The sequence below is a fragment of the Salvelinus alpinus genome, chromosome 16 (assembly GCF_045679555.1).
Source record: "Salvelinus alpinus chromosome 16, SLU_Salpinus.1, whole genome shotgun sequence".
Taxonomy (NCBI): domain Eukaryota; kingdom Metazoa; phylum Chordata; class Actinopteri; order Salmoniformes; family Salmonidae; genus Salvelinus; species Salvelinus alpinus.
In genome coordinates, this window is record NC_092101.1 from 30,212,496 (window position 1) to 30,235,946 (window position 23,451).

Here is a 23,451-nt window from a genome sequence, read left to right on the forward strand (position 1 = left end):
GGACAGCATGTCAGTTCATGCTGCAAGAACTATGATAGGTTGGAGGACGTCCTCCGGAAGATGACATAATGACTGTGCAAGTCTATAGAAAGGGGTGAGAACCATGAGCCTCGTAGGTTTTATATTGAGGTCAATGTACCTAGAGGAAGACAGAAGCTAGCTGTCCTCTGGCTACACCATGGTGTTACCCTACAGAGAGCTGTTGAGGATACTGTAGACCTTCAATGTAAAACAGTGTGTTTTAATCAGTTATTTGGTGATGTGAATATATTTAGCATAGTCTTAACTAAAAAGGTTAACTTCAATGTTTCACTATTTTATTTGTATGAAATTCACTGAGGAGAATGGTACTCCCCTTCCTCCTCTGAGGAGCCTCCACTGTGGGTGTGTGTGTGTTTCCGCACACGTGTGTGTATACAGTACCTGCCGTATCTAGCAGCTGTAGACTCAGACCACTGACTGGAGGCTGAGATGTCTTCATCCTGAATCTGTCCTCCGGACATCCCCAGAGGGTACCGACACACACCTACAACACAACTTAGCTTTTAGTACAAGCATGTATGTGCACACCCATGCAAATGCACACATATATGCAAAGCATATACAGTTGAAGTCGGAAGTTTACATACACCTTAGCCAAATACATTTAAACTCAGTTTTTCACAAATCCTGACATTTAATCAGAGTAAAAATCCCTGTCTTAGGTCAGCTAGGATCACCACTTTATTTTAAGAATGTGAAATGTCAGAATAATAGTAGAGAATTATTTATTTCAGCTTTTATTTCTTTCATCACATTCCCAGTGGGTTCAGAAGTTTACATACACTCAATTAGTATTTGGTAGCATTGCCTTTAAATTGTTTAACTTGGGTCAAACGTTTAGGGTAGCCTTCCACAAGCTTCTCACAATAAGTTGGGTGAATTTTGGCCCATTCCTCCTGACAGAGCTGGTGTAACTGAGTCAGCTTAGTAGGCCTCCTTGATCGCACACACTTTTTCAGTTCTGCCCACAAATTTTCTATAGGATTGAGGTCAGGGCTTTGTGATGGCCACTCCAATACCTTGACTTTGTTGTCCTTTAGCCATTTTGCCACAACTTTGGAAGTATGCTTGGGGTCATTGTCCATTTGAAAGATCCATTTGCGACCAAGATTTAACTTCCAGACTGATGTCTTGAGATGTTGCTTCAATATATCCACATAATTTTCCTCCTCTTGATGCCATCTATTTTGTGAAGAGCGCTAGTCCCTCCTGCAGCAAAGCACCCCCACAACATGATGCTGCCACCCCCGTCCTTCACGGTTGGGATGGTGTTCTTCGGCTTGCAAGACTCCCCCTTTTTCCTCCAAACATAACGATGGTCATTATGGCCAAACAGTTCTATTTTTGTTTCATCAGACCAGAGGACATTTCTCCAAAAAGTACGATCTTTGTCCCCATGTGCAGTTGCAAACCATAGTCTGGCTTTTTTATGGCGGTTTTGGAGCAGTGGCTTCTTCCTTGCTGAGCGGCCTTTCAGGTTATGTCGATATAGGACTCATTTTACTATGGATATAGATACTTTTGTACCTGTTTCCTCTAGCATCTTCACAAGGTCCTTTGCTGTTGTTCTGGGATTGATTGGCACTTTTTGCACCAAAGTACGTTCATCTCTAGGAGACAGAACGCGTCTCCTTCCTGAGCGGTATGACAGCTGCGTGGTCCCATGGTGTTTATACTTGCATACTATTGTTTATACAGATGAACGTGGTACCTTCAGGCGCTTGGAAATTGCTCCCAAAATTGCCAAAAAGAATTCTGAGGTCTTGGCTGATTTCTTTTGATTTTCCCATGATGTCAAGCAAAGATGCAATGAGTTTGAAGGTAGGCTTTGAAATACACTGCTCAAAAAAATAAAGGGAACACTAAAATAACACATCCTAGATCTGAATGAATGAAATATTCTTATTAAATACTTTTTTCTTTACATAGTTGAATGTACTGACAACAAAATCACACAAAAATTATCAATGGAAATCAAATTTATCAACCCATGGAGGTCTGGATTTGGAGTCACACTCAAAATTAAAGTGGAAAACCACACTACAGGCTGATCCAACTTTGATGTAATGTCCTTAAAACAAGTCAAAATGAGGCTCAGTAGTGTGTGTGGCCTCCACGTGCCTGTATGACCTCCCTACAACGCCTGGGCATGCTCCTGATGAGGTGGCGGATGGTCTCCTGAGGGATCTCCTCCCAGACCTGGACTAAAGCATCCGCCAACTCCTGGACAGTCTGTGGTGCAACGTGGCGTTGGTGGATGGAGCGAGACATGATGTCCCAGATGTGCTCAATTGGATTCAGGTCTGGGGAACGGGCGGGCCAGTCCATAGCATCAATGCCTTCCTCTTGCAGGAACTGCTGACACACTCCAGCCACATGAGGTCTAGCATTGTCTTGCATTAGGAGGAACCCAGGGCCAACCGCACCAGCATATGGTCTCACAAGGGGTCTGAGGATCTCATCTCGGTACCTAATGGCAGTCAGGCTACCTCTGGCGAGCACATGGAGGGCTGTGCGGCCCCCCAAAGAAATGCCACCCCACACCATGACTGACCCACCGCCAAACCGGTCATGCTGGAGGATGTTGCAGGCAGCAGAACGTTCTCCACGGCGTCTCCAGACTCTGTCACGTCTATCACATGTGCTCAGTGTGAACCTGCTTTCATCTGTGAAGAGCACAGGGCGCCAGTGGCGAATTTGCCAATCTTGGTGTTCTCTGGCAAATGCCAAACGTCCTGCACGGTGTTGGGCTGTAAGCACAGGACGTCGGGCCCTCATACCACCCTCATGGAGTCTGTTTCTGACCGTTTGAGCAGACACATGCACATTTGTGGCCTGCTGGAGGTCATTTTGCAGGGCTCTGGCAGGTAGCGGTCCTGCTGCTGGGTTGTTGCCCTCCTACGGCCTCCTCCACGTCTCCTGATGTACTGGCCTGTCTCCTGGTAGCGCCTCCATGCTCTGGACACTACGCTGACAGACACAGCAAACCTTCTTGCCACAGCTCGCATTGATGTGTCATCCTGGATGAGCTGCACTCCCTGAGCCACTTGTGTGGGTTGTAGACTCCATCTCATGCTACCACTAGAGTGAAAGCACCGCCAGCATTCAAAAGTGACCAAAACATCAGCCAGGAAGCATAGGAACTGAGAAGTGGTCTGTGGTCACCACCTGCAGAACCACTCCTTTATTGGGGGTGTCTTGCTAATTGCCTATAATTTCCACCTTTTGTCTATTCCATTTGCACAACAGCATGTGAAATTTATTGTCAATCAGTGTAGCTTCCTAAGTGGACAGTTTGATTTCACAGAAGTGTGATTGACTTGGAGTTACATTGTGTTGTTTAAGTGTTCCCTTTATTTTTTTGAGCAGTGTACATCCACAGGTACACACCTCCAATTGACTCAAATTATGTCAATTAGCCTATCAGAAGCTTCTAAAGCCATGTCATCATTTTCTGGAATTTTTCAAGCTGTTTAAAGGCACAGTCAACTTTGTGTATGTAAACTTCTGACCCACTGGAATTGTGATCAAGTGAATTATACGTGAAATAATTTGTTTGTAAACAATTGTTGGAAAAATGACTTAAGTGTCATGCACAAAGTAGATGTCCTAACCGACTTGCCAAAACTATAGATTGTTAACAAGAAACTTGTGGAGTGGTTGAAAAACGAGTTTCAATGACTCCAACCTAAGTGTATGTAAACTTCCGACTTCATCTGTAAGCCAGGAATCATCTACTAGATTCAGCTGCGGAGCGATTTCTTTGGTCGGGGTGCCAGAACATATTACAAATAATTTGTTGACTGCAAATTGACCGCAAGAAGCCCAAACAGATATGATATTTGACTAAAACATTAATTTCAAACCTTGCTTACATTTGTAAATGATCACGTCTCTCTACTATGCATGGAAATACTTGGGAACAGATTCCCCAAATGAAAATCACTTGGAGCTGATTTCCTGGTGTTTTTACAGTTTATGACCAACAATGAAAATGTAACCTCCCAAAAAAACGTTCTTTGGGAAGCCAAATAAAACCACACACGGCCAAATCCGGCCCGCGGGTCGCAGGTTGGGATACCCTAATATAGGCAATAGCTCAAGAAATATTCAGGTCTGGACCACCTCCGCTACACAAAGGTGTATGGTATTAACTTTTACAGGCTGACTACACTGCTCGCATCGCGTGCGCGAGCATTGCAAATTAAATGTAGAAATGTATATTATTAAATTATTGCACCCACACTGCTCGGGCGCGCCAACGAGCGTCTGCGTTGCCAAGGGCTAAAATAGAAGTCAGTTCTATTTGTGACGCAGATTGCGCTGCAAGTCCTGCCTCTCCCATCTCCTCATTGGTTTATAGAAGCAGGTTATATTGCGATTGGCAACTTTCATAAATTAGGTGCATTACCGCCACGACCTCGTTCGTCTTTCAGTCACCCACGTGGGTATAACCAATGAGGAGATGGCACGTGGGTGACTGAAAGACGAACGAGGTCGTGGCGATAATGCACCTAATTTATGAAAGTTGCCAATCGCAATATAAAGTCAAAAGAAGAAAAAGCCTAGAAGGAGGAGAGATGACTAGAAACGATTCGGGTTGACCGTTTTATGTGTGGATTAATTGTCGGAGTAGAGGACCTTGTGCATTTCAGGTAAAATAACAACTCAATGTTTATATCCCAAGACAAATTATCTAGCGATAGCAAGCTAGCTAAATTGGACAAATTAGCTAGCAACTGCAAGCTAGCTAGCTAAATTGCCATAAATGTTTAATGCTTTTCGACCTGTCCCCAAATTAATGTAATTGGTTCAGAGTTTGTTTTGATATTTTAACCTGCGTGTTGTGATCACGTTTGGTGTGGGTGAACAAAATACATACATGCACGATGGCGCACACGCGCAGCCGGTTTGGGTTCCGTGTTACTGGTGGGAGTGCTGAGCTCTCAGACAAACACATAGTCTGTATTGACCAGGCTTATCTGTCTAATCACAAAAGACATACACCCGCCTACTACTTTCTTCTACAATAAAAAAAACTTTTATGTTTTGTCTTGCCCATTCACTGTCTGAATGGCACACATACACAGTCTGTGTCTCAATTGTCTGAAGGTTTTATAATCATTTTTTAACCTGTCTCCTCCCCTTCATATAGACTGATTGAAGTGGATTTAACAAGTGACATCAATAAGGGATCATAGCTTTCACCTGGTCAGTCTGTCATGAAAAGATCAGGTGTTCTTAATGTTTTGTATACTCAATGTAGATGGTATCTATTCACTTTTACAAGCCTGAAATAGAATATCATTTACTTTTGTTGCTGTTTCTAAGAGTAAAAATAAAAGGTGATTTTCCATCAATATTATCCCAGCAGGGCTGGGTGTATATGGAATATTTATTGAGGTTTATGGTTTATAATCACTGCTTCAACTGTCTTCTCTACTCAGTAGAAAACTGATGTTAACAATTAACTTGAATACAACCCAACCAATGTCTTAGATGATTATGCAGAACATTTCATCAAACTGTATAGATGTCCTGTGTGTGTGTGTGGGTGTACAGTGAGTGTGCACAAGTTTGACTGGTCAGTAGGAGAGGCAGAGGAAATGCAAGGGGACACTTGGTGAGAGAGATAGAGATAGAGAGAGTGTTTCTGCGTATACTGTAGTGTACAGTATGATGGATGGTCACAGGGAGTAGAGGAGGTGGTGCAGGCCAGGGGGACTCTCCCTTCAGCATGGCCCCTCAGCTCAGCTCTGTCTGAGACACAGGAAAGTCTTTGTGAAACTGCCAGAAACAGCACACAGAACACACAACGCTCAAGGCCCTTTCTGTCCTCCCTCGCTTTTTATCCTTCCTTTCTGTCCTCCCTCTCTCTTCCAAATATTTGCTTAAAAAGTCAAGATGGGGAAACATTGCAGAGTTCATCCTGGCAGTGACGGTCAGATTCAATTCAGAAAGAGATCAGTCCCAAAACAAACAATTATTTCTGATGTGAGACTGCCGTCTCCTCTGCAGATCCCCGATCTTCCCTTCCCCTTTCTTTATCTTCCCCTGACCTCCTCCATCCCTCCCCTCCCTCATGCCCCGACAGACGTAAGCCACAATCATCACACACTTCTCATATTTCCAGTCTATTAGTGGTCATCTTGGTAATATAATTGCAATCAAATGTGATAACATCTGCAATTCCTCCAATAATAATGTCCGTTTTGATTCATGTGTTGTATTTGGAAACATTTAATTGGCTCTCCAGGTAGTTCAGATACTCGATCCTGGCCCCCCAGGTTTGGGAAACCCTTCCATAAGTGAGAAAAACATCCATAACAATTTTACTGCAGTTTACTCACCTCTCATTTAAATTCATTCAACAAAATGTTCTAAATCCAAAATATGCCCCATTGTGGGACAATCATTTTGAAGACAAGTGATGGAGAAATCATAATTCTTTCCATATTTCAAATCCTCTAGACTAGACAAAGACTTCCTAAATGCAAGAATGGATGAGGGAATTGTGTGTCTGTCCAATAAGCTATATCTTTATGTCCTTTGTCACTCAACAGATTTGCTATGAGTCTTGTTGACTCCATCACACGTCTTACTGTGTCTAACTACCATTCTGTTGCATGGATGAAGAAAAATAAATATCAGAATGCAGGAAATTTGCATGGCTGCATTTAGTAGCACTGAGAGGCAAGGTGATGCCAACTTTCCCCTTTTTAAAATCCTTGAACAGTGCTGTTATACCATCTCTGTCTTTCCTATTTCCACTCTGAGTGGGTGACAAGCTTTTCGCTGTAGACTGGGAGCCATATAGAGACTCTGGAATAAGGCTTTAGTAGAGATAGATGGAGGAGAAATAGAGAGGGACTATAAGGCTGGAGTAGAGATGGAGCAAGAGAGAAAAACTGTATAACGCTGGACTATAAATCGAGTAATAGAGATAGGTGAAAGCTGGATACTGTCAAGATGATCCACTCTGCTGTATATCTCTTTTACCAGATCAGAGACTTCTATCAACAGTCATAACGAGATGTAGAGGCCTGAAAACAACCACAGCACCCACCACTGCCCTGTCCCTTTGGAGAGAACACCCTCTTCTTAAAACCTACTCTCTCGCTCAGCCTGCCATTATAGCAACATGCTAGTCTTAAAGATCAGCCACATTGTAGGCTGTAAAATACACACACGAATGGAGAGAAGGGCGTGTCAAGTGTGTGTGTCACTCCACTGAAAAATATGTTAAAGTTGTTATGTATGATCATGAAAGTCCACAAAAACGAATTGTCATTTCTCTGCACCATGCTAAAGATAAATACAAGTTTACAGCATATGAAACATAGCCTTTGTTTACTTTGAGGCGCCCCAGACGAGTTAGTGAAAAATGTTCTGGTGTGTTTGTAGTTTGCCTTGAGCAGGATGTAATTAAACAGCTATGTTAATGTGGAGGACTGACTGTCCAATTATCTCCCTCAGAGTATAGACTGCCACGCCACAGCTGTAAAAGACCTCAAAGCACACATGCACGTGCAGACGCGCAAGCGCTCATGCACACACACACACACACACACACACACACACACACACACACACACACACACACACACACACACACACACACACACACACACACACACACACACACACACACACACACACACACACACACACACACACACACACACACACACACACTCCTAGGTCTATTGCTTGGCCCTGTGCCCTGCTCTTTTATACAATTCTAAACTTCTATTTAATGAAAGCAGCTCTATAAATGTTGTGACACATACTACAGTCCATAATGTTGTGACACATACTACAGTCCATAATGTTGTGACACATACTACAGTCCATAATGTTGTGACACACACTACAGTCCATAATGTTGTGACACATACTACAGTCCATAACGTTGTGACACATACTACAGTCCATAATGTTGTGACACATACTACAGTCCATAATGTTGTGACACATACTACAGTCCATAACGTTGTGACACATACTACAGTCCATAATGTTGTGACACATACTACAGTCCATAATGTTGTGACACATACTACAGTCCATAATGTTGTGACACATACTACAGTCCATAATGTTGTGACACATACTACAGTCCATAATGTTGTGACACATACTACAGTCCATAATGTTGTGACACATACTACAGTCCATAATGTTGTGACACACACTACAGTCCATAATGTTGTGACACATACTACAGTCCATAACGTTGTGACACATACTACAGTCCATAATGTTGTGACACATACTACAGTCCATAATGTTGTGACACATACTACAGTCCATAACGTTGTGACACATACTACAGTCCATAATGTTGTGACACATACTACAGTCCATAATGTTGTGACACATACTACAGTCCATAATGTTGTGACACATACTACAGTCCATAATGTTGTGACACATACTACAGTCCATAATGTTGTGACACATACTACAGTCCATAACGTTGTGACACATACTACAGTCCATACTGTTGTGACACGTACTACAGTCCATAATGTTGTGACACGTACTACAGTCCATAATGTTCTGACACGTACTACAGTCCATAATGTTGTGACACATACTACAGTCCATACTGTTGTGACTCATACTACAGTCCATAACGTTGTGACACATACTACAGTCCATAACGTTGTGACACATACTACAGTCCATAATGTTGTGACACATACTACAGTCCATAACGTTGTGACACATACTACAGTCCATAATGTTGTGACACATACTACAGTCCATAACGTTGTGACACATACTACAGTCCATAACGTTGTGACACATACTACAGTCCATAATGTTGTGACACATACTACAGTCCATAATGTTGTGACACATACTACAGTCCATACTGTTGTGACACATACTACAGTCAATAATGTTGTGACACATACTACAGTCCATAATGTTGTGACACATACTACAGTCCATAATGTTGTGACACATACTACAGTCCATAACGTTGTGACACATACTACAGTCCATAATGTTGTGACACATACTACAGTCCATAATGTTGTGACACATACTACAGTCCATAATGTTGTGACACATACTACAGTCCATAACGTTGTGACACATACTACAGTCCATAATGTTGTGACACATACTACAGTCCATAATGTTGTGACTCATACTACAGTCCATAATGTTGTGACACATACTACAGTCCATAATGTTGTGACACATACTACAGTCCATAATGTTGTGACACATACTACAGTCCATAACGTTGTGACACATACTACAGTCCATAATGTTGTGACACATACTACAGTCCATACTGTTTTGACACATACTACAGTCCATAATGTTGTGACACATACTACAGTCCATAATGTTGTGACACATACTACAGTCCATAATGTTGTGACACATACTACAGTCCATAATGTTGTGACTCATACTACAGTCCATAATGTTGTGACACATACTACAGTCCATACTGTTGTGACTCATACTACAGTCCATAATGTTGTGACACATACTACAGTCCATAATGTTGTGACACATACTACAGTCCATACTGTTGTGACTCATACTACAGTCCATAATGTTGTGACACATACTGCAGTCCATAATGTTGTGACACATACTACAGTCCATAATGTTGTGACTCATACTACAGTCCATAATGTTGTGACACATACTACAGTCCATACTGTTGTGACTCATACTACAGTCCATAATGTTGTGACACATACTACAGTCCATAATGTTGTGACACATACTACAGTCCATAACGTTGTGACACATACTACAGTCCATACTGTTGTGACACATACTACAGTCCATAACGTTGTGACACATACTACAGTCCATAATGTTGTGACACATACTACAGTCCATAATGTTGTGACACATACTACAGTCCATAATGTTGTGACACATACTACAGTCCATAATGTTGTGACACACACTACAGTCCATAATGTTGTGACACATACTACAGTCCATACTGTTGTGACACATACTACAGTCCATAACGTTGTGACACATACTACAGTCCATAATGTTGTGACACATACTACAGTCCATACTGTTGTGACTCATACTACAGTCCATAATGTTGTGACACATACTACAGTCCATAATGTTGTGACACATACTACAGTCCATAATGTTGTGACACATACTACAGTCCATAATGTTGTGACACATACTACAGTCCATAATGTTGTGACACATACTACAGTCCATACTGTTGTGACACATACTACAGTCCATACTGTTGTGACACATACTACAGTCCATAATGTTGTGACACATACTACAGTCCATAATGTTGTGACACATACTACAGTCCATAATGTTGTGACACATACTACAGTCCATAACGTTGTGACACATACTACAGTCCATAATGTTGTGACACATACTACAGTCCATAATGTTGTGACTCATACTACAGTCCATAACGTTGTGACACATACTACAGTCCATAATGTTGTGACACGTACTACAGTCCATAATGTTGTGACACGTACTACAGTCCATAACGTTGTGACTCATACTACAGTCCATAACGTTGTGACACATACTACAGTCCATAATGTTGTGACACATACTACAGTCCATACCGTTGTGACACATACTACAGTCCATAACGTTGTGACACATACTACAGTCCATAATGTTGTGACACATACTACAGTCCATAATGTTGTGACACATACTACAGTCCATAATGTTGTGACACATACTACAGTCCATACTGTTGTGACTCATACTACAGTCCATAACGTTGTGACACATACTACAGTCCATAACGTTGTGACACATACTACAGTCCATAACGTTGTGACACATACTACAGTCCATAATGTTGTGACACATACTACAGTCCATAATGTTGTGACACATACTACAGTCCATAATGTTGTGACACATACTACAGTCCATAACGTTGTGACACATACTACAGTCCATAATGTTGTGACACATACTACAGTCCATAATGTTGTGACACATACTACAGTCCATAACGTTGTGACACATACTACAGTCCATAACGTTGTGACACATACTACAGTCCATAACGTTGTGACACATACTACAGTCCATAATGTTGTGACACATACTACAGTCCATAACGTTGTGACACATACTACAGTCCATAACGTTGTGACACATACTACAGTCCATAACGTTGTGACACATACTACAGTCCATAATGTTGTGACACATACTACAGTCCATAACGTTGTGACACATACTACAGTCCATAATGTTGTGACACATACTACAGTCCATAATGTTGTGACACATACTACAGTCCATAACGTTGTGACACATACTACAGTCCATAATTTTGTGACACATACTACAGTCCATAGCGTTGTGACACATACTACAGTCCATAATGTTGTGACACATACTACAGTCCATAACGTTGTGACACATACTACAGTCCATAACGTTGTGACACATACTACAGTCCATAACGTTGTGACACATACTACAGTCCATAATGTTGTGACACATACTACAGTCCATAATGTTGTGACACATACTACAGTCCATAATGTTGTGACACATACTACAGTCAATAATGTTGTGACACATACTACAGTCCATAATGTTGTGACACATACTACAGTCCATAACGTTGTGACACATACTACAGTCCATAATGTTGTGACACATACTACAGTCCATAACGTTGTGACACATACTACAGTCCATAATGTTGTGACACATACTACAGTCCAAGGTCGTTGCATTTCTCAAGACTGATTTGCTTGCTGTTGCCATGGTGTTAGTGCTCCATCTCTGCACACCAAATTTGGCACTGGGTTTCCTTGTAAAATATAATTGGTCGTCTCATTGACATCACACTTTCCCTCAGTGAACCACCCCTAGAGTGGGAACAGAACAGTGGAGAGACCCATGGACAACAGAACAGTGGAGAGACCCATGGACAACAGAACAGTGGAGACCCATGGACAACAGAACAGTGGAGAGACCCATGGACAACAGAACAGTGGAGACCCATGGACAACAGAACAGTGAAGAGACCCATGGACAACAGAACAGTGGAGACCCATGGACAACAGAACAGTGGAGACCCATGGACAACAGAACAGTGGAGACCCATGGACAACAGAACAGTGGAGAGACCCATGGACAACAGAACAGTGGAGAGACCCATGGACAACAGAACAGTGGAGACCCATGGACAACAGAACAGTGGAGACCCATGGACATCAGAACAGTGGAGAGACCCATGGACAACAGAACAGTGGAGAGACCCATGGACAACAGAACAGTGGAGACCCATGGACAACAGAACAGTGGAAACCCATGGACAACAGAACAGTGGAGACCCATGGACAACAGAACAGTGAAGAGACCCATGGACAACAGAACAGTGGAGACCCATGGACAACAGAACAGTGGAGAGACCCATGGACAACAGAACAGTGGAGAGACCCATGGACAACAGAACAGTGAAGAGACCCATGGACAACAGAACAGTGGAGACCCATGGACAACAGAACAGTGGAGAGACCCATGGACAACAGAACAGTGGAGACCCATGGACAACAGAACAGTGGAGAGACCCATGGACAACAGAACAGTGGAGAGACCCATGGACAACAAAACAGTGAAGAGACCCATGGACAACAGAACAGTGGAGACCCATGGACAACAGAACAGTGGAGAGACCCATGGACAACAGAACAGTGAAGAGACCCATGGACAACAGAACAGTGGAGACCCATGGACAACAGAACAGTGAAGAGACCCATGGACAACAGAACAGTGGAGACCCATGGACAACAGAACAGTGGAGACCCATGGACAACAGAACAGTGGAGAGACCCATGGACAACAGAACAGTGGAGACCCATGGACAACAGAACAGTGGAGACCCATGGACAACAGAACAGTGGAGAGACCCATGGACAACAGAACAGTGGAGACCCATGGACAACAGAACAGTGGAGAGACCCATGGACAACAGAACAGTGGAGACCCATGGACAACAGAACAGTGGAGAGACCCATGGACAACAGAACAGTCCCACTCACATCAAAGAGACAGCAGTAGCAGTTAAGGCCACCAAATGGAAACGTACACACACATGCTCACACACACACAACGTTCCCCATACCGTTCCCATGCCAACACTCACCTGGGTTAACCTGCGAGGTGACGTCTCCTAACAAGTAGAGCAGGATGATCAGCGGAAAGTGTCCCCCCCACAGGCACTTCATCCCAAACACACACACACACACTTTCACACACAGAGGGTCTTCAAACCTGAAATCAATGAGAAAACAACAGTCAGAATATGTCATACAAGTTGAAGTATTTGGACTGTGGTGAAATGAAACAGAAGTTTTAGGGTCTGTATTCGGATCCATGTGGTATATTCAGGCAGTTGGTGCAGTTTCATGTCTTTCCTCCAGGGAACCAGATCATCTGAGAGGTTCAAGGGAAAGCTGCATCTTTTACTGGAGGAATGGTTTTCATTTGCTCAATAAAGACAATAATTGCTGTCTGAAAGTGGAATTTCCATTCATTCATTATCTTACCACGAGTGAAGAGTGAAAGCATATTAAAATGGCGGGGATAATTCAACATTACAGTAGCCAGCGCTGAGTAATAAAACTGTACATAAAACTATATCCATACATCTAAATGTAAATACTTTAACATTATTTCGTAGTTCTCCATCCCCTGGCTGTGTGTGTAACATTCCTTAGTAGTTCTCCATCCCCTGGCTGTGTGTGTGTGTGTGTGTGTGTAACATTATTCAGTAGTTCTCCATCCCCTGGCTGTGTTTGTGTGTGTGTGTGTGTGTGTGTGTGTGTGTGTGTGTGTGTGTGTGTGTGTGTGTGTGTGTGTGTGTGTGTGTGTGTGTGTGTGTGTGTGTGTGTGTGTGTGTGTGTGTGTGTGTGTGTGTGTTAGAGAGGACTTCAGACAGAAGGAGGCAGGAATAAATTAAGGCAGCATTTCAGAGAGGGAGACAGAGAGAGACAGAGAAAGACAGATAGAGGGACAGAGACAGACAGAGACAGCGAGAGAGAGACAGCGAGAGATACAGAGAGAGAGAGCGAGAGACAGAGGCAGAAAGAGGGACAGAGAGAGAGAGAGAGACAGAGACAGAGACAGATCGAGGGACAGAGACAGAGAGAGACAGAGACAGAGAGAGACAGAGAGAGACAGAGAGAGAGAGAGACAGAGGCAGAAAGAAAGAGGGACACAGAGAGAGAGAGAGACAGAGAGAGAGAGAGAGACAGAGAGACAGAAAGAAAGAGAGACAGATCGAGGGACAGAGAGACAGAGAGAGATCGAGGGACAGATCGAGGGACAGATCGAGGGACAGAGAGAGACAGAGAGAGAGAGACAGATCGAGGGACAGAGAGAGAGAGACAGAGACAGAGACAGAGAGAGAGAGAGAGAGAGAGAGAGAGAGAGAGAGAGAGAGAGAGAGAGAGAGAGAGAGAGAGAGAGGTCCAGCACGCCTCCTCTCTTCAACAGACCCAAACAGCCAATGGTCTAATCTCCTCTTACCTTAGAGGAAATGTCGATGTCCACTCAGTGATTTACTCTAGTCTCATGTGGTTGTCTGACCTACCACTAATAATGATCCAGTAAAAGGTGTGGGGGGAGAGAGTCGGGGTTGCACATGTAAATGCTTTACTGTCATTCTAACTGATTGTTACATAATTACATACAGTCTAAGGATGTGGCGATCTCACTGTGTTAATAGCTTCTTATGTAACAAACACCATTTAAAGAAGGAGAACGACTGGAGCAGAATCATTAGTGGTTGTTCTATCTCTGTTTATATAAAAGTGAACATTTCTCTAACAAGATTGTAATCTTTGGACAGCAACAGTTGGAAGTACCATGTAACAATGTGGAAATGCAATGTCAATACACTGCACCTATGCAACTACCATGTAAATTCAGAGTTTCGGAACCTTAGGTAAAGTGGCAGTGTTGTTTTGAAGAGAAAGGCAGAGGGGTGAAGAGTGTACTATGGACTAGAGGTCGACCGATTAATCGGAATGGCCGATTAATCGGGGCCGATTTCAAGTTTTCTTAACAATCGGAAATCGGTATTTTTGGGCGCCGATTAGATTTTTTTTTTTTACACTTTTATTTAATCTTTATTTAACTAGGCAAGTCAGTTAAGAACACATTCTTATTTTCAATGAAACGAGGCAGAACGACAGATTTTTAACCTTGTCAGCTCGGGGGATACATTCTTGCACTGATTACATTGCACTCCACGAGGAGCCTGCCTGTTAGCGAATGCAGTAAGCTAAGGTAAGTTGCTAGCTAGCATTAAACTTATCTTATAAAAAACAATCAATCATTGACTGTCATTGCTCCAATGTGTACTTAACCATAAACATCAATGCCTTTCTTAAAATCAATACACAAGTATATATTTTTAAACCTGCATATTTAGCTAAAAGAAATCCAGGTTAGCAGGCAATATTAACCAGGTGAAATTGTGTCATTTCTCTTGCGTTCATTGCACGCAGAGTCAGGGTATATGCAACAGTTTGGGCCGCCTGGCTCTTTGCGAACTAATTTGCCAGAACTTTACGTAATTATGACAACATTGAAGGTTGTGCAATGTAACAGGAATATTTAGACTCATGGATGCCACCCGTTAGATAAAATACGGAACGGAATAAACGTTTTGTTTTCGAGGTGATAGTTTCCGGATTAGTCAAAGGTATATGGTTTAGAGAGAAATAGTCGACGCGTTATAATTCCTGTAATAACTTGCGGCTGAATTTGAAAGGGGTTCCTTCGTTATTTTACCGTTCAGGTCTTCCATAGAGAATGTCTTGATCTACTTCAAATAAGGTCTGTGTTTCGTGCAGGCTTAAACCGCCTTGACGCTTTGATACCCGTGTAAATCTCACTAGGATAAGGTAACGTTTGTCAACATATTTTCATAAATCCACTCTACAATTTAAAAAAAAATCTTCGCTTATATTTAGCCAATATTGATCAGAGTTACCTTGTCCTATGGATATCTACACAGTTATAAAATTGGCACGGTGATGTAAGCCTACACGAAACACAGACCTTATTTTAAGTGAATCTAAATGTATCCTATGGAATAAATGAAGGAACCGCTTTTCAGATTTTGCTAGGTGTCATGGGAATTATGACTCGCACTTTGGTTGTCAATTCTTACCATGCCCATTATTAAAATAGGATTTCCTGCATATAGAAATTAAAGTTTTTGTTTTCAACATTCATCACAGGTAACTTAAACTCTATTTTTATTCAAACAGTTGAGAGTATTTGTCTCCTAAGCAGACTCTTCAGTATCATTGTCACTTCAGAGCTGTGTGCGTGTGTGTATTTATGTATTATATTAAGTTAAAATAAAAGTGTTCATTGTTCATTCAGTATTGTTGCAATTGTCATTATTACAAAAATGTGTGTGTGTGTATGATATATATATATATATATATTAAAAACAAATTAAAAATAAATCGGCCGATTAATCGATATCGGCTTTTTTTGTCCTCCAATAATCGGTATCGGCATTGAAAAATCATAATCGGTCGACCTCTACTATGGACTGTATAGAGTTAAGCTGGAGAGATCAGAAAGCCAAAGGGGAGGTTCCCTGGTCTTCATCCTAGGCCAAAGGGGCACGTGTGTAGGACATTTCCGTCTGTTCATCCCTGGCCAAACAACTTTCTCTTGGCGGTGCGAGGCTGCGTAGGAGTGGCTGTTAGATCAACATGTCAGGGTCAAGCAGCACAGTACTCCTCACAACCACACGCACGCACGCAGGCACACACACCCACACACAGACAGTCTTGTATAATTCACCTTGTGGGGACACTCAATTCAGTCCCATTCAAAATCCAATTTTTCCTACTTCCCTTACTCCAAACCTTATCCTAAACGTAACCCAGGCTCCTACCGCTAACACAAATTTTAACCTTAACCCTAAACCCCCTAGAAATATCATTTTAACTTGTGGGGACTAACAAAATGTCCCCAGTTAGACATTTTTTGTTTGTTTACTATACTTGTTGGGACTTCTGGTCTCCACAAGTATAGTTAAACATGACCACACACACACTAAACTTCTCTGTGCCCTCTGCAGTAAACATTTACACACATTCACCATCCTCCACACACACTCACCCCTCCACTAAACCTCTAAGTGCCCTCTGCAGTAAACATTTACACATACTCACCATCCTCCACACACTCACATACCTCTACACCCAGAGACCACACTTACACCACCTAGGAACCTCACAATAACCAGGCCACTGCCAGATATCAGTGTTAAAACCTGGAGTTTCATACAATATAACAGAGTTGTATTCTGGCTGTGGGACACATATTCAGATCTGCTGCACAATACCACTGCCAAGATGGAACTCTGATGACACCCGACATTACAGAATGACTTCTTCATTTCTATACAGTTCCTAGAAACCAATAGACATTTATGATATCTTAAATTCCAGAATATAAGGAATCCTGCTTTCATGCAAGTCGTCAGACATTCGGTATACGATTTCTAAACCATCCTTCCTTTCACAAATACACACATCACTGTAATCATGTTATTGTAATCAGCTAATCAGAGAACCAAACCGCTGTAAAACTGTACAAACTCTCTCAACAGCTCCCCTTCACCAAAACCCATTGACCTCTGAATGGCCTCATTGTGCATTCACCATCAACAAACATCATCGAGTTAGTTTCTCCTTCAGAAGTGCTTCATTTCCTGTTGTATTAGATTACAGCCATATCACACTAAGACACTGGCCTCCTTATAAGGGTAAATATATAGGTGCTAATGCTGGGCTTAAACAGTTAATGAAACACAAACAGCTGGTGGCTTGTGTCATGTGTTGGGGAGGGAGAGTCAGAGAGGTATTTACCATGTGGCCAGAGAGAACAGCTCTCATGTAAAAGTGGACATAGAGTTAGCATGAAAAAAACAAACAAATGTTCCATTTACCAAGGCCCTGTTCTGTTGAAATACTCTTAAAATATGTCCTATCTTCCCTTCCTTGAGGTTAACACTGATCTGCATGTGATTGTGTAACAGAGCTTTAACATGCGCGCACACACACACAAACCTTTCTACAACTTTCCAGTGGTGGTAAAAGTGACTTTCAACACGGCACTGTCATAGGATCCCACCTGCCCTGCTCGAGCTGCCCCGGTCAACCATAAGTGCTGTTATTGTGAAGTGGAAACATCTAGGAGCAATAACGGCTTGGCCGCAAAGTGGTAGGCCACACAAGCTCACTGAACGAGACCGACAAGTGCTGAAGCGCGTAAAAATGGTCTGTCATCGGTTGTAACACTCACTACTGAGTTCCAAACTGCTTCTGGGAGCAACGTCAGCACAAGAACTGTTCGTCAGGAGTTTCATGAAATGGGTTTCCATGGCCGAGCAGCCGTACACAAGTCTAGGATAAAAATGCGCAATGCCAAGCGTCGGCTGGTGTGGTGTAAAGCTCACCACCATTGGACTCTGGAGCAGTGGAAACGCGTTCTCTGGAGTGATGAATCACGCTTCACCATCTGGCAGTCCGACGGACAAATCTGGGTTTGGCGGATGCCAGGAGAACGCTACCTGCCCGAATGCATAGTGCCAACTGTAAAGTTTGGTAGAGGGGGAATAATGGTCTGAGGCTGTCTTTCATGGTTCGGGCTAGGCCTCTTAGTTCCATTGAAAATAAATCTTAACGCTACAGCATACAATGACATTCTAGACGATTCTGTGCTTCCAACTTTGTGGCAACAGTTTGGGGAAAGCCCTTTCCTGTTTCAGCATGACAATGCCCCCGTACACAAAGTGAGGTCCATACAGAAATGGATGGTCGAGACCAGTATGGAAGAACTTGACTGGCCTGCACAGAGGTTTAGAACACCTACTCATTCAAAGGTTTTTCTTTATTTTTACTATTTTATACATTGTAGAATAATAGTGAAGACATCAAAACTATGAAATAACACATATGGAATCATGTAGTAACAAGAAGTGTTAAACAAATCAAAATATATTTTATATTTGAGATTCTTCAAAGTAGCCACACTTTGCCTTGATGACAGCTTTGCACACTTGGCATTCTCTCAACCAGCTTCACCTGGAATGCTTTTCCAACAGTCTTGAAGGAGTTCCCACATATGCTGAGCACTTGTTGGCTGCTTTTCCTTCACTCTGCGGTCCAACTCATCACAAACCATCTCAATTTGGTTGAGGTCAGGGGATTGTGGAGGCCAGGTCATCTGATGCAGCACTCCATCACTTTCCTTCTTGGTAAAATAGCCCTTACACATCCTTGAGGTGTGTTGGGTCATTGTCCTGTTGAAAAACAAATTATATAGTCCCACTAAGCGCAAACCAGATGGGATGGCGTATCGCTGCAGAATGCTGTGGTAGCCATACTGGTTAAGTGTGCCTTGAATTCTAAATAAATCACTGACAGTGTCACCAGCAAAGCACCCCCACACCATAACACCTCCTCTTCCATGATTTACAGTGGGAAATACACATTCAGAGATCATCCGTTCACCAACACTGTGTCTCACAAAGACACAGCGGTTGGTACCAAAAGGACACATCTTCACTGGTCTAATGTCCATTGCTCGAGTTTCTTGGCACAAGCAAGTCTCTTCTTATTATTGGTGCCCTTTAGTAGTGATTTCTTTTCAGCATTTAGACCATGAAGGCCTGATTCACACAGTCTCCCCTGAACAGTTGATGTTGAGATGTGTCTGTTTCTTGAACTCTGTGAAGCATTTATTTGGGCTGCAATTTCTGAGGCAGCTAACTCGAATGAACGTATCCTCTACAGTAAAGGTAACTCTGGGTCTTCCATTCCTGTTGCAGTTCTCATGAGAGCCAGTTTCATCATAGCGCTTGATGGTTTTTGTGATTGCACAAGAAGAAACGTTCAAAGTTCTTGAAATTTTCCGTAATGACAGACCCTTCATGTCTTAAAGTAATGATGGACTGTCGTTTCTCTTTGCTTATTTGAGCTGTTCTTGCCATTATATAGACTTGGTCTTTTACCAAATAGAGCTATCTTCTTTATACCACCCCTACCTTGCAACAACACAACTGATTGGCTCAAACTAATTAAGAATGAAAGAAATTCCACAAATTAACTTTTAAGAAGGCACACCTGTTAATTGAAATGCATTCCAGGTGACTCCCCCCACTCACGAAGCTGGTTGAGAGAATGCCAAGAGTGTCCAAAGCTGTCATCAAGACAAAGGGTGGCTACTTTGAAGAATCTCAAATATAAAATATATTTACATTTGTTTAACACTTTTTGTTACTACACATATGCCATATGTGTTATTTCACAGTTTTGATGTCTTCACTATTATTCTACAATGTAGAAAATAGTAAAAATAAAAACCCTTGAATGAGTAGGTGTTCTAAAACTTTTGACCGGTAGTGTAAGTACAGTGGTGGAAAAAGTACTCAACTGTCATACTTCAAATTCCTTAAATAAAGCCAACCAGATGGCACGATTTAATTGTTTTTTAAATTTACCGACTGCCAAGGGCACACCAACACTCAGACATAATTTACAGACACATTATTTGTGTTTAGTAAGTCCGTCAGTTCAGAGGCAGTGGTAATTTAAGGAATACCTAGGATAGGATAAAGTAATCCTTCTCACCCCCCCCCCCCCCTTAAAAGATTTAGATGCACTATTGTAAAGTGGCTGTTCCACTGGATGTCATAAGGTGAATGCACCAATTTGTAAGTCGCTCTGGATAAGAGCGTCTGCTAAATGACTTAAATGTAAATGTAAATGTAATGACAACACATTATATTGATGTGTGTGAATTTGACCATATTGCTGTTCTGCTTGAGCATTCCAAATTTAACAAGTACTTTTGGGTATCAGGGAAAATGGATGCGAGTAAAAAGTACATATTTTCTTTAGGAATGTAGTGGAGTAAAAGTTGTCAAAAATACAAATAGTAAAGTACAGATACGCAGAAAAACTAATTAAGTAGTACTTCAAAGTCCTTTTACTTAGTTACTTTACACCACTGCCCCTTACTCTCTCTCTCTCTCTCTTAGTAAGAGCTGTATTCTCCATCCAGGTAGGTATCTGCAAGGAGCGTAGGGCTGTTGTCTCATAACAAGGCTTTGCTATGGTAACATCAGAGCAGGCTCTGACACACAGGACACAGGGTTATGGGCTGTCTCACATTCACCATTATGGAAAACTTCTGCTCATTCTCATTTCATAGCAGCATGGAACACTTATCCACTCACCAGTATCGTTTTAAACTCAAATTCCTTTTTCATGTGAAAAGTTACGATAGTTATCAAGTCCAAATTGCCATTTTCGGTAAATGTTTTTGCAATGTCTGTAAAAGTTTGCTGACATGTTAGGAGCTGAGATCAAGCTTCCAGTAATGATCAGTGAGTAACTGCTCTTGACAATGTTTTATTCTGATGCAGAAAACTATTGAGAGTAGTGTTTCTACAGTCCAATAGTTGAGCTGCTGTTCAGTTACACTCACCTCTCACTGACAGGCTGTCAGTACTGGAGAGAGGGAGGGAGAGAGGGAGGGGGAGAGGGAAGAAAAAAAGAAGAGAGCACAGGTACAGTATGTCTACAGGTCAGAGATGACAGGTGCATAAGCCCGACCTCTCACCTCACTGATTAAAATACTTCCTGACTAAAATGAGGTTGAGAGGATCAGACTATTCACCCCCCAGCTCTTCAGGGTCCAACTAACTATCATTCTGCAGCTATACTATACTAGGCCCTATAGACAGCAGAGAGATTTGTTGGATCTTCTGATCTGGAGGTAAATTCAGGGGAGGAACAGGGGAGACAGGAAGAGAGGCGGAGGTATTAGGACAGAACGATGTACAGGAGGAGGCACAGGGGGAGTTAGGGCCCCTCCTAGGCCTAAGGTGAGGGGCCGGAGTGGGGCAGAGTGGACAGACAGGACCTGTGTCTTGCCATACACTGTCCCTCACATTCCCCCTCACACAGCCTGCTCAAGTGGGCTTGCTGCTAGGGGTCTACTGTCGTGTGTTTGTGTGTGTGTGTGTGTGTGTGTGTGTGTGTGTGTGTGTGTGTGTGTGTGTGTGTGTGTGTGTGTGTGTGTGTGTTAGTACACAGCCTGCTCTATGGGGCTGCCGGGGCCGACTATAGGGCTAATTTTACCCAGGAATGGGTTTCATACACTCCTATAGCTCCTGCAGGAATCAACCTAGACTTACTAAGTAGGGCCTCCCCAAAACCAGCTCTCAAAGCCTATATTACTCACTGGGCTCTGGTTGGAGTTGTATGTACCATACTGTGGATAGTGTGCACATATGCACCCTAAGTTATACAGTTGACTTCTGATACATGCAATGGGCTTGACAGTGTGCACTAAACTGGAGCATGCAGGGAATAGAAGTCATGGGTAGAGGATAGGGTATAGGGTTAGAGGCTGGGGATTGATATTTAACAAAGCAAGTGAACGGTTGTGCTTTGGTCCAATGCGGTCTGTCCCTCATTACTGCTGTCAAAAAAACTGACATCATGAGACAGGGGCAAACTAAATGCTTGATTCTATTTCTGTACTAAATCCTGAAGGGGAGTTCAACCTTATGGTCCACCCTACCATATATGCATTAATAACAGATGAAGCTGGGCGTCTCAGAGCATGTCTGTCTGACAAAGTCAAACAGTCAACAGAAAACTCAGATCAAAGTCATCTTTAGAATAACAAACGAATGTCAGACAGCAAAGCACTTCTCAATGCTTTCACGGCGGCCACAAAGGAAATCAAGCAGGCTTGAACCGGTGGGAGAGAAGTCAAACAAAGCACTCACAAGGGCCATATCTGATACCTGGAGAGTCTGAGGTGTGGAGGTCAAATCACTGATGGGGTTATCAGAGAGAAAGAGTGAGACAGAGAAAGATGAAAATAAATTGAGAGACCACAGTTTTCTTTTTTATGAACTCAAAACTGCCAAATAAAATCCAAACGGGATCCTAAATAATAAGTACAGATATAATAATTGTCTAAAATGGTTTAACCGTTGAAGAGAAAAAAAGACAATATTTATTGACCTCTTAACTATATTGAAAAAAATGTCAACACAACATGCAATTTTTTTAATGATTTTACTGTGTTACAGTTCATAAGGAAATTACTCAATTGAAGTACATTTATTAGGCCCTAATCTATGGATTTCACATGACTAGACAGGAGTGCAGCCATGGTTGGGCCAGGGAAGGCATAGGGCCCACCCACTGGGGAGCCAGGCCCAGGATCAGAAAGAGTTTTTCCCCACAAAAAGGCTTAATTGCAGACAGAAATACTCCTCAGTTTCATCAGCTGTCCAGGTGGCTGGTCTCAGACAATACTGCAGTT

General features: G+C 42.4%; 1 protein-coding gene across 3 annotated transcripts in view; it reads right to left on the bottom strand.

Annotated features, from left to right (window-relative positions):
- LOC139541337 (discoidin domain-containing receptor 2-like) overlaps positions 1-23,451 on the bottom strand; it is a 57,868-nt gene that overhangs the window by 21,131 nt on the left and 13,286 nt on the right. For all 3 annotated transcript variants that reach the window (XM_071345888.1, XM_071345889.1, XM_071345887.1), the window contains exons 2-3: positions 13,211-13,338; positions 424-526 (exon numbers count right to left, since the gene is read on the bottom strand). In XM_071345888.1, the coding sequence (XP_071201989.1) occupies positions 424-526; positions 13,211-13,292 (185 nt within the window). In that variant the 5' untranslated portion in view covers positions 13,293-13,338. The remainder of the gene's footprint in view (positions 1-423; positions 527-13,210; positions 13,339-23,451) is intronic.